The 12,072-nt window shown below is 46.0% G+C and overlaps 1 protein-coding gene across 1 annotated transcript in view; it reads right to left on the bottom strand.

Moving 5' to 3' along the window:
- LOC146340470 (uncharacterized) overlaps positions 1-12,072 on the bottom strand; it is a 191,822-nt gene that overhangs the window by 57,810 nt on the left and 121,940 nt on the right. Inside the window, 8 exon segments of the mRNA XM_084807236.1 lie at positions 1,452-1,655; positions 2,552-2,669; positions 2,967-3,116; positions 3,878-4,102; positions 4,212-4,403; positions 5,206-5,457; positions 7,231-7,457; positions 10,469-10,589. Of these exon segments, the coding sequence (XP_084663362.1) occupies positions 1,452-1,655; positions 2,552-2,669; positions 2,967-3,116; positions 3,878-4,102; positions 4,212-4,403; positions 5,206-5,457; positions 7,231-7,457; positions 10,469-10,589 (1,489 nt within the window).

Raw genomic sequence — 12,072 nt, forward strand, 5'->3', positions numbered from 1 at the left:
TTGCCACAACCCGAGAATGAGCCACAAGATGCTCTGGACCAAGGATTACCCTTGATGTAAAAGCAGAAAAGAATTCATAGCTATTAGCTATCTCTACCTTGAATGCCCTGTTCCAAACACTTGCATGATATAATGCCCCTGCATTACTGTTTATTTAGGGATTCCCTCCCACCCTGGCATACCATCTCTTCAGAATCTACCCCTCCCACCGCCACCAAATACTAGCTCTCAGTTTAGGGTTCTCCCTTGGGCTCATGACAAGCAAATAAATTCTGTTCACTATACCAGCATGCCTTGAATAATTCAAAAGAGTTCTTTAGTGATATCATATATACTAATAGGGATTTCAGTTCTCCAAGTGCACCATCCATGCACAAGAGGGTGGTATCAGCAGGCGAGATCTGCAGAAGCACAACAGATCTTTAGAAAAAAAGACCCTAAGGGGGAGAACACCCTTCTCTCCCCCCCCCCCAATGGTGCAAAGATATTTGAGCGTGCTCAGTGGCTATGGAATGTGAACTGGCCATCGGGGCAGGTGGGTGGGGGGATGAAAAATCCCGTGGGAGGGGAAATGTAATGGAGTGTCCTGAAGAAGAGCGTTCTGCATTGCAACATTTATAGTCATTTATGGTTAGTTCAATAATAACCAAGAAAACTGGGACAGGAGCCTAATGAAGTTTCCAGGACATCTCATGGAAAACTAGCACAGCTAAACATTTCCCAGTTTGGGAAACACCTCCCTCTTGTGCATGGATGGTGTCAGCTGGGCTGCATAAGTGCTGCCTTTACATTAAAGAATCCCCCCCCCCCCCCGCAGCACTACTGTTGTGGAGCCTTTCTGCGTTCACAGCGGAGTCCCAGATGGGGACCACGTGATTGCTGAGAGGGGAAGCCTTTAATTTTCAAGGTTCCATAGAAATCAATGAAACAGTGCCATCTAGTGGCTGTTTTAATAGTGTAACGATCCGAGTTTTTTGATACCGAGTTTTTTCTGGACCTTTTTGAGATGAAATAACCAGGAAATACCTCTGGATGTGCCCTGGTGGCTTCCGTGAGTGAGCATTCTCAATAGCAGGATAAAAGCTCCATGTGAAGGAGCCCCAAGTATTAGCACTTGGAGAATTGAAATCACTATTAGTATATATGTTGGGGTGTGTGTGTTTTTGGTAATATTGGAGGGCCTGTCTGTCAAGGACTGGATTCAGATTGCCAGCTCAGCTTTTGCCACCACGCTCAATTGTGTGTATGGATCAGGGATGAGGATCGTTCCCCCAATTACCGAGGACAGTTGTCCTCCCGTCAATCCAATCCAATCTTGCCTATTCCACTCAGGTCACCCCTATTCATTTATGGAGAATATGATGCAATCAGAGGCCTCTGTGTTCCTTCATGAGGAGTCTGCATGTCTGTTTGCCATTAAATCAAGCAAAGCAGCCATTACTGCCTCTCACCCTTCATTACACTGTGCCATCTGGGACAGATCAGACATCCCTGATTGGCTGCAGTAGAGTCCCGCTGGGCATGGCTGGCACTCTCTCTCTGCCTTCAGGCCCAGAGAGGTGGAGAAGGAGCCAGGCGGGCAAGGGATGGGATATCCAGTCCCATTTGGGCAGTAATGCCCTGGAGGGCAGATGTCATTCCCAGTCAAGAGGAAGCTAGCAGATTCCATCTGTAGGAGGAAGAAAGGAAAATAAAACCAATAAGAAAGATGATTTTACTGTGGCATGTTCACCCAGTAAATGATTTGTTAAGAATGCCCCCCCCCCCAACACACACACAAATTAGTGACAATTAATACTTCCACAACAGGAAAACTGTTAGTTCTCAAGCTTCTTCCCCTAGACAAATACCAGTTGTCACCACAGAGGGATGTAACTAACTTAGTAAAATCATCTTGTGAGATGCAAATCGTGCAAAATTAGTTGTTGTGCAACCACTGTGTGGCTGGACTGATCAAACTGTGTCAGGGCAGACCTGACCCTAACTATTTCATCACTTTCCAGATCTTATGCTGTTATTACATGGGGCACCACACTTAAGGATGGGAGGAAATTCATTTGGTTTGGATTTTAATGCAAATATACGCAATTTGCATTTCCTGAACTAATAAGCAGACTGAAAAGCAATTATACTTTGATTTCTGCCATTTTTTTTCCAAATGTTGCAATGCAGTTCTCCAGTCAAAAAAAAGTGTATATTAGGGAAAATAACATAAAAAATGCATTGTATTAGCAAAAACTATTTGCAAAAAATGAATACATTAGGCAAAACTGTGCACAAAAATGCATATATTTGGAGAAATGTACTTTGCAGACTTCAAAAACAGAACCTTGGAAACTGATGCAGAAAAGGGATGAAATGAACTTACAGTTAAGACACATGAGAAACTGACCCCAAAATGAGAAACTGGATTGAAATTAACAGATTTATCCATCCCTAACCTTAATGGCCAATTTTCACATTTGACAAATGCGACTGAAATAGTAATGGCACTACATTTTCAAGCTGAGACCACTGCTTGGACAATGCCATGGTGAGTAGTTAATTAAACCTGTTCCCACTCACCCTGTGTCTAATGGGAGTTGGGTTGACTGCTCCCCTGGTGCAATAGTAGCCTTGATAGCAAAGACCGGTTGGTTGGGACAGTCCGGAAGATGAACAATACATCCCTAGAAAGAAGAGGAAAGGAAGTGTACAGCAGGGGTGGGGAACCTCAGGCCCACAGGCCAAATCTGGCCAACCTGGAATTCCAATGCAGCCCTCCATGTTCCCCAGATGGCCCCGCCATCTTTGCCCCCACCTGTCCCCTTTTCCAGTTGAATTCAGACCTTGGGCCTGATGTGCAGTGAGAACACTGCCTGATGTACAGTGTTTGTACTGGCAACCCAAAGCTCCATTCTTTCCCGCTCTTTCTCACCTTCCTTCTTGGATAGGTTCTTTGTTCCTTGATGCACGGCTTCACTTACCTGCTGGGCAGGGCTCACAGTCAGATTCCTCAGTGCCCCCAGGCTTGGGTCCATATGTACCTCTAGGGCATGGATGTCCCATGCTGGATGGGGTACCAGGAGGACAAAAATACCCAGAAGGGCATTGCCTGGGAACCTGGATTGCAGCGCCTAGGACAGAAAGGGCAGCTTGAAAACCTTTTGGTGGCATTTCTTTTTGGTAACTTGTTTTTGGTCAAAATCTCCAGCACTCTGATTTGAAAATCTCTCTTTGCTGATTCAGATAGATGTGTACTTAGGCACTTGTTGTATGGGGTCACTGCCTTCCTTAATTTTTATTAAAGGCTTGGTTCCCCCATGAGTTGAGACCTGAAAGCCTTGGGAGAAGGGGTTCATCCTTATCTAAACCTTCCTTCCCTAACCTGGTCTGGCAGGGCCCACACCCCAGCAAGAGCCCACTGAAAAGAGCCTCCTGGGATTTGCTCCTCCTCTTCACCACTGTGACCTGTGAGTTCATCTGCCTCTCGTTCTGGCCCAGACAACAGTGGTGGTGAGAAGGAGGAGGAGATGCCGCGGCCTACTTGGCTGCCTGCTTGGCAAGGAAGCAAGAGGTGGCGATGATGAGGAACAGGAGAAGGATGAGCAGCAGCAGTTGATGACAATATTGGTTAAAAGGTAGACTCACTGAGGGAAAGGGCCCCCCAATGAGGGTGTCTTGCCCAAGGGCCTTCTAAAACCTGGAGCTGGAACTGCTGGTGCTTTCCAGTTGGACTGGGACTCCCATCATTTCCAGCCAGCATGGCCAATGATGGGATTGCAGTCCAACACATCTGGAAGGCATCAGATTGGGGAAGGCTGATATAAACACACACACACATCCCTACTCATAAGTGGTAACCATTGGCATGGGTGTATTCCTCCTGCTTTCTTACTTTTGTTGGATAGCTCACAAAAGAACCCGGCTGGACAAAGATCACATGATTCTTTCCCTTCCTCTGATTGGTAGCTTCCATTCTGGCAAGCCACTGGGGCCGCAGATCCTTCAAGGCAGTAAAACCCACGTGGGCACTGGTGAGACATAGGTGTGGCGGAGGCCTGCCCTGGTGGGCAGTAATAACCAGCGGAACACATTCCTTCTGGAGCAGTCTTTCCCGGCCCTGAAATCATGGAGAAGAAAGAATATCTGTTTCTTTTCTCAAGGGTAAGTGGGCAGGAACCTACTTGCAAAGTAAACTCACCCAAACTACACCCACAAAATGCACATACCACTGCAGAAATACCCAGCTGGACAGAGTTTGCAGTCAGTGGTGTCCCATTTCCCACTGAGAGGGTTGATGCTCCCTGCAGCACATGGAACTGGGGACCCTGTCCCTTTGGGGCAGTAGAATCCTGGGGGGCAGAGCTTCTCATCAGGGCGCGAGGACAACATATCACAGTAGTAGCCAGCATGACACATCCCTGCAAAGTAGAGGGGTTCAGAGACAACATCAAGTCACTGGTGAAGCTCAAAGCATCCACAGCACTTAATTTCTAAAATGAGAGATGATGCCACATCTTAAATGCCTCATTGGAAACCTTATTCTTTATCATAGACACCCAGCTGTCTAAAATCAGATCTGCATGGGGGGAAGGGGAGCAAGGCTGTGATAATTCAGTGATGAGAGAAAGCATTCTGTGTGTGCTCAGAGACACCATCGTTTTGATTACTACTTCACTGCATTGCTGGCATTCAGAAGAGATTCCTGAGTTGTGCCTCAGCTCAACTGAAGCCCAGAATATTCAGAAGGAGGTTGGTGCAGAACCCCCCTCCCCAGCCACAAAATTGACATAAAGAGATGTTAACCTCCTGTAGATTGCTTAGAGATTGTATTGCATTGTATTGTATTATATAAGTATTACAGACAGACAGACAACTGTTTCTCAGGAAAGTGAATTGGACCTCTCTCACTGGACCTCTCTCATGTAACACTGTGCAGAAAAAAGTTACTGTGATTTTGAACCTAAGAAATGAGCTGCCTTAAATCCTTGGGGAAAAGAAACCCCTATGCAAATTACATTTATCATATGTAATTATTTTCTTGGGCAGAAGCCAGAAATAAGAGGCAGCCTGATTAGTACAAGACAAAGTTAGCTTAATGCATCGGGGTGGGGAGGAGGGTATATTAATAGACATTTCTCTTGTGTCAGCATCAAAATTGCTTGCACGCTCCCCCCATATCCATCACACCAGCGCACCGGGGAAGAGGACTGTAGAACTCACCAGAAACAATGGCCAGTCCTTCTCCTTGGCAGAAACTTCCTCCAGGACAGGGCAGGCAGGCATTGTGGGATGACATCCCAGACTGGGGTAGAAGAGTCCCACTTGGGCATGGTGTTGGGCTGCTGCTGCCCAAGGCGCAGAAATGCCCTGCAGGACACACACCTCCAGTTTCATCATGGACAGGGTTGGGTACTCGTGCCTTCAGGGTGCAGTAATACCCAGGCAAACAAGGGCCAGTGGGGGTCACAAGACCTAAAGAAGAGATAGGGCTTCTTTGTAAATCTACACTATTACATGGTTCAAGAGCTCTGAATTTCACATAACTTGCCAGGCTGTTACATCGAGAGATGTATTCAGTACCACTGCTGGAAAGCTTGTAACTGTGGTGCATTTCTTTTTTTACTGGTGGGAAAAGAGCTCAGAAAGAGATGTGCCTAAACTGAAACTGACACCAAGCGTCTGAAAACGATTTGGAGCTGGAACATGTGGTACAGTTTGCACACTCCTCATCATCTCACATTACTTTTGGAACCTGACTGGTGGATGATCTTCAAGGTCCGGTGGGATGTTTTTCAAGCCCTCTAACCTGAGATCCATTTAACAGAAGATTTCAGAGTAGGGATGTCCATCACAGGAAAATCCAGCCCTTTAAGGGCCTGATGGATTCCCACAACACCTCCACCTTGTCTGGTCTTTGCAAGATGAGCTGGGTTTTTTTTTCTCCTTTTTTTGTAAATGCAATGTTCTGCAAATTACTGCTGTCCTCCCTCCCTGCCACTGCCACCACTGCCACCCCCCTGCTCTCCCTACCAGTGCTGGCATCAGCAGGGACAGCGGGTATGCGTGCGGAAAATCTGCCAGCTGGCTCAACTCACTGCGGACTGTGTTGGGCCAGCTGGCAGATGTCAGGCTGGAGTCTGGGGGCTGAGCTGGCAAAAGCTCACTGAGTTCCACCCTGCAAACACATTCCTCCAACATCCTTGCTCCAGAGATGGAGCCCAGAATCTCAGAGATGTAGAGCATGTGCAATTACAGATGGCAAAGAATTCCGCCACGGATCTTGGGAAGGCCGAATGCCAGTGCATTCGCCCCCCCGAAATCTGTGATGGAACGGCCTGCCAACCCCCGCTCCCCCCCGCGGATCCCCCTGGGACGAGACTTACCTGGGGCGGATCTTCCAGGCGGCAGCTCTGGCGGCGGCTTTGGCGGCGGCGGCGGCTGCGGTGGCTGGTCTTCCAATTGGCTGCCGCCGCCGCCATTTGCAGTTTTTTTTTTTTACACACACGTGATAGGCTATGTAAGTTTTTACGTAGCCTAAAATGTCTGGGTAAAAAAAAAAAAAAAGGCGTACGCAAATGGCAGCGGCTATGGCTATTTGCATTCCCCTTATTTTCGCCGTCTTAGTCTACATAAATATTTACGTAGATTAAGACGTCAAAAATAAGGAACACAAATGGCGGCAGCTGTAGCCGCCACCATTTGCATACACGTTTTTTTTTCTTTTTTTTTCCCCAGAGCCCTCCGCGGCCGGAAATCCAGCTGCGGACGGCTCCGGCCTGGCTGGGCCTGGCCGGCTGGCTGCTCCACGGAGCTGCCGCAGAGCACAGCCGGCCGCAGAGGATTCCGGGGGGGAGGAACGGAGCGCCTCCCCCCCCGTCCAGGATTCCGGGGGGAGGGACGGAATGCCTCCCCCCCATAAACATAATCCGCGAACAGGTAAGTGATTTTCGTACATCCCTATGTGCAATACACCTCTGCTGTTCCCTGGTTGGAGTCCAACAGCCTGTCTGCCAGACACATTGGGTAGTAATCCAATGTTAGTCCTGTGTAGAGTAGACCCATTGAAATGAATGGGTCTTATGTTAGTCATGACTAACTTCAGTTTCATTAATTTCAATGGGTCGGCTCTACTTAGGACTAACACTCGTTTTCAAATAAAACCAGTTTTCACCAGCACTGACAAATAGGCAGCTTAGCATAGTTAGCAGCCCAAATCTATCTCTGCTCATTGCCTCCTTGATTTACCTGGGTTTGCACAGAATTTGCCTCCAGGACAGGGCCTGCATTCCTTGGAGTTGCTCAAGCCTGCCTGATCACTGAAGGTACCCTCAGGGCACGGGAACTGCTTTGCAGTTTTTGTCCCCAAGAGGCAGTAGTATCCGGGCAGACAGTCAGATGGCTGGACCACTCCCCCTGGAGAGGTCTCTTTGGGATCCTTGGAATCTTGCGTTTGGAAATCAGGGTCACAGAACCTTCCAATAAAACAGACATTCACTTATTTATTTACTTAAAGCATTTCTATCCCACTCTTCAGCAAAAAGGCTTCCAGAACGGCTTACATGAAAACAAGGGAGTCCCTGCCTATGGGCTTAAAATCCAAAAGACATGACACAAAAGGAAAAGGAGATGGGGAGGGAAGGGTGTTGTTGTTGTTGTTGTTCAGTCGTTAAGTTGTGTCCGACTCTTTGTGACGCCATGGACCATAGCACGCCAGGCCTTCCTGTCCTCCGCTGTCTCCTGGAGTCTGCTCACGTTCATATTCATTGCATCAGTGATGCTATCTAGCCATCTCATTCTCTGCTGTCCCCTTCTCCTTTTGCCTTCAATTTTTCCCAGCATCAGGGTCTTTTCCAGGGAGTTTTCTCTTCACATTAGGTGGCCAAAATATTTGAGCTTCAGCTTTAGTATCTGTCCTTCCAATGAGCAGTCAGGGTTGATTTCCTTTAGGATTGACTGATTTGACCTCCTTGCAGTCCAGGGGACTTGTAAGAGTCTTCTCCAGCACCACAGTTCGAAGGCATCAATTCTTCGGCGCTCAGCCTTCCTTATAGTCCAGCTCTCACAGCCATACGTTACTACTGGGAAAACCATAGCTTTGATTATACAGACCTTTGTCGGCAAGGTGATGTCTCTGCTTCTTACTATGCTGTAAAGAAAAAGAAATGCAAGAAAGCAAAGTGGCTGTTTGATGAGGCTTTACAAGTAGCTGAGGAAAGAAGGGAAGCAAAAAGCAATGGAGAAAGGGGAAGATATATCCAACTGAATGCAGAGTTCCAGAGAATAGCAAGGAGAGACAAGAAGGCCTTCTTACATGAACAATGCAAAGAAATTGAGGAAAACAACAAAATGGGAAAGACTAGAGATCTCTTCAAGAAAATCGGAGATCTCAAGGGAACGTTTTGTGCAAAGATGGGCATGATAAAGGGCAAAGAAGGCAGGGACCTAACAGAAGCAGTTGAGATTAAGAAGAGGTGGAAAGAATACACAGAAGAACTATACAGGAAAGATCTTAATGTCCCTGATAGCCATGGCAGTGTGTTCACTGAACTTGAGCCGGACATCCTTGAGAGTGAAGTCAAGTGGGCCTTAGGAAGCATGACTAACAACAAAGCTAGTGGAGATGACAGTATTCCAGCTGAGCTATTTAAAATCCTAAAAGATTATGCTGTTAAAGTGCTGCACTCAATATGCCAACAATTTGGAACATTCAACAGTGGCCACAAGACTGGAAAAGGTCAGTTTATATTCCAATTCCAAAGAAGGGCAATGCCAAAGAGTGTTCAAACTACGACACAATTGCGCTCATTTCCCATGCCAGCAAGGTGATGCTCAAAATCCTACAAGCTAGGCTTCAGCAGTATGTGAACTGAGAACTATCGGAAGTACGAGCTGGGTTCCGAAGAGGCAGAGGAACTAGAGATCAAATCGCCAACATTCGCTGGATCATGGAGAACGCACGAGAATTCCAGAAAAATGTCTATTTCTGCTTCATTGACTATGTTAGAGCCTTTGATTGTGTGGATCACAACAAACTGTGGCAAATTCTTAAAGAGATGGGAGTACCAGACCACCTTACCTGTCTCCTGAGAAACCTGTACAAGGGCCAAGAAGCAACAGTAAGAACCAGACATGGAACAACTGATTGGTTCCTGAAGAATGTTACGGACCTCCGTCCATAGTTCCTCAGGCACTCTGTCTATCAGGTCTAATCCCTTAAATCTATTCCTCACGTCCACTGTATATTCATCAGGGATATGATTGAGGTCATACCTGAATGGGAGGGAAAGGTGGGGGGAAGGCAAACCCAGGCACCAGTTCCTAAAATTAAATAGTAGTTCTTGTGAACTGCCCAGAGAGCTTCAGCTATTCGGTGGTATAGAAATGTGATAAATAAATACATTAACAATAAAATGTAATGACCAGCTGGAAACAGTTCGAGGACAGGAGGAGACTGATGGAGCTAATCCTGCAGCAGGGCGGATGGATTGGCCCTGCTTGCCATAACATAGGAAACATAGGAGCTGACTTATGCTAAGTCAGAGCGTTGGTCCCTCTAGTCTAGTATGTCGACACTGACTCAAAGTGGCTCTCCAGTGTTTCAGGCAGGAGTTTTTCCAGTCCTACTTAGAGATGCCGAGAATTGAACCTGGGACCTTCTACATGCAAAGCAGGTACTCTACCACTGAGCTACAGCCCCTCATCTCTCTCTCTGCTGTGGCCTGATGACAGTCTAGGAAGGAGCCTAATGGAGCAGTCCAAATGACTGCTTTATTTTTGGAGGGGAAAGGTGATGACCTAGTGTGGCGCGTTTATTTATTGGGAGCTGCTGGTGGAGTGGCTAACAGCAGCAGCACAAGCCAGGAAGGGCCCAGTTTAAATCTCATGTCTGCCACGAATCCTGGGGTCCTCAGGCAAGCCACATCTGCAGTGCGATGGCAATTATGCAGACTTGTCTTAGAGGACTGTTATAAGGGTTAATGAGAGAAGTGCCATGAAAATTTCAAATGCACTATGCATGTTGAACAGCAACAAAAAGAGCAAAACAACAACAACATATTATAGCTGCTCCTAGCTTCCAAAAGATGCAGAATGGATGACATTTAGAAATCAAAGAGATATAATTAAAAAACTACATTCATTAAAGAAAACACAAAACAAACCCTTTGCTTATCCCCAGATGCATCACACCTGTCTTCATAGGAAGGAATTACTTTCCAGATCTCTAGGAATGGAGAGGAAATAGCCAGAAAGAATGGCTTTACATACCATGGCTATTTGGATCTGGTGCATGAATTCACCACACAGAAGCTGCTCTCCATGGAAGGAATGAGAGGGAAATGCAGAGAAGGAAGGAACAAAGCTCACTGTGCATTTTGACAACAGGTATTTCAGAGCACTCCAAGACCATTGTTATGCAGATTGCAAAGGAAAAGCTTGAAGTTAACCAAAGAAGGTGAATGTGCCTGCAAAGTAAGTTGCTTACTTTCCTGCTGGGCATACTTTGCACAGACTTTGGCCTGTTTCATCCTGGTATTTTCCAGGTGGACATAATTTGGGCTCCGGGCTGCCGGTGGGACAATAGTGACCAAGAGGACAGAGGCGGTCTATAGAGAAAACAAAAAAATGTTAAGTGTTGTAGCTGTGCATTACTTGAACTGCCACCCTCTGTAGTCAATACAAGAAGGAGCACACATTGCTAGCAACGTAGGGAAATTCATAGAAAACTTACAAGACCATCAATATGTTATCTGCTCCAGCTCTTAATTCAGACACTGGACCTGTTATACCTGAACCATCAGTGATGCTTTTATTAGTCTAAAAATGCTTTTTAGTCTAAAAATTTATTATTAATTATTAATCATTATTTTATTATTTATTATTTATTGATAATCAATAATTATTAATTATTAATTATTATTATTATTTTTTAGTCTAAAAATGTATTAGTCTAAAAATGCTTTTTTTAGTCTAAAAATAAAAGACATCACACTCTCCTTTGGTAACTAATCCCACTGCTGTTTTGTTTTGTTTAGGTTGATAGATAACATTGCTGATACATGCATACAGGTCCTTTTTTCTCTCCATGGGAGAAGAGGAGCTGGAGGGTGGAAGATCTCACACCTATGGGACTCCAGTTGATTGAGAGTTAAGCCCCACTCCTCCCTTGCCTTGCTCTTTGGGAGAACACAAGGGGAAACCTCCCTCCTGATAAGTCATCCAAAATGTCCTCAACCCCTCTATATTCGCCTTTCTCCTTCCACAATGAGAACATAAGAAGAGTCCAGCTGGATCAGACCAAAGGCCTATATAGTCCAGCATCTTCTGGTTTCCCACAGTGGCCAACCAGATGCCTTTGGGAAGCCCACAAGCAGAACAGGAGGGTAATAGTCATCTCCAGCCATTGATAGTCTTTTCCTCCATTAAGGACACAATCCTGTGCACATTTGGTCAGGAAAAAAAGTCATACAACTCCCAGCATTCCCCAGCCAAGATTGTGCCTTAATTTGTCTAATCCCCTTTTAAAGCCATTTAAACTAGTGTTTCTCACACCACATCTCCTGGCAACAAACCCCAGTGTTTGTGCACTGTGTGAAGAAGCCCTTCCTGTTATCTGTCCTGAATCTCCCACCATTCAACTTCATTGCATGACCCTTGCTTCTAGTATTATGAGAGGGAGAAAAAATAAACTCTATCTCCTTTCTCCCAGGCATTATTTCATACACATTGATCATGTCCCCCACCCCCAGTCTCATTTTTTCTAAAAAGCTCCAGTCATTGTAACCTTTCCCCATAGGAGAGTTACGCCAGCTACCCACACACCCATGACCATTTGGAAGAGGGAGAAGCAAGGTGGCATCATAATATCCCTGCCTCATATAGTGGAGTACACAAGTAGCAGCCAGAACATTTTAACTGGGAGCCATAGTAGCCTTGGTAGGTTTCACAGTTCTCAAGCACATTTGCCTACACCATAGGAACTGTGATGCTCCTCTGTAAAGTACAATTCTCCACTATAGATGCAGAGAGGTCAAGTGGCAACCACTCTGGACCATACTGTCTGAATATGAACAATGAGACTGGGTTCGC

Source organism: Heloderma suspectum, chromosome 6 (assembly GCF_057233095.1).
Source record: "Heloderma suspectum isolate Gila_16-S chromosome 6, 16-S_ref, whole genome shotgun sequence".
Classification (NCBI taxonomy): domain Eukaryota; kingdom Metazoa; phylum Chordata; class Lepidosauria; order Squamata; family Helodermatidae; genus Heloderma; species Heloderma suspectum.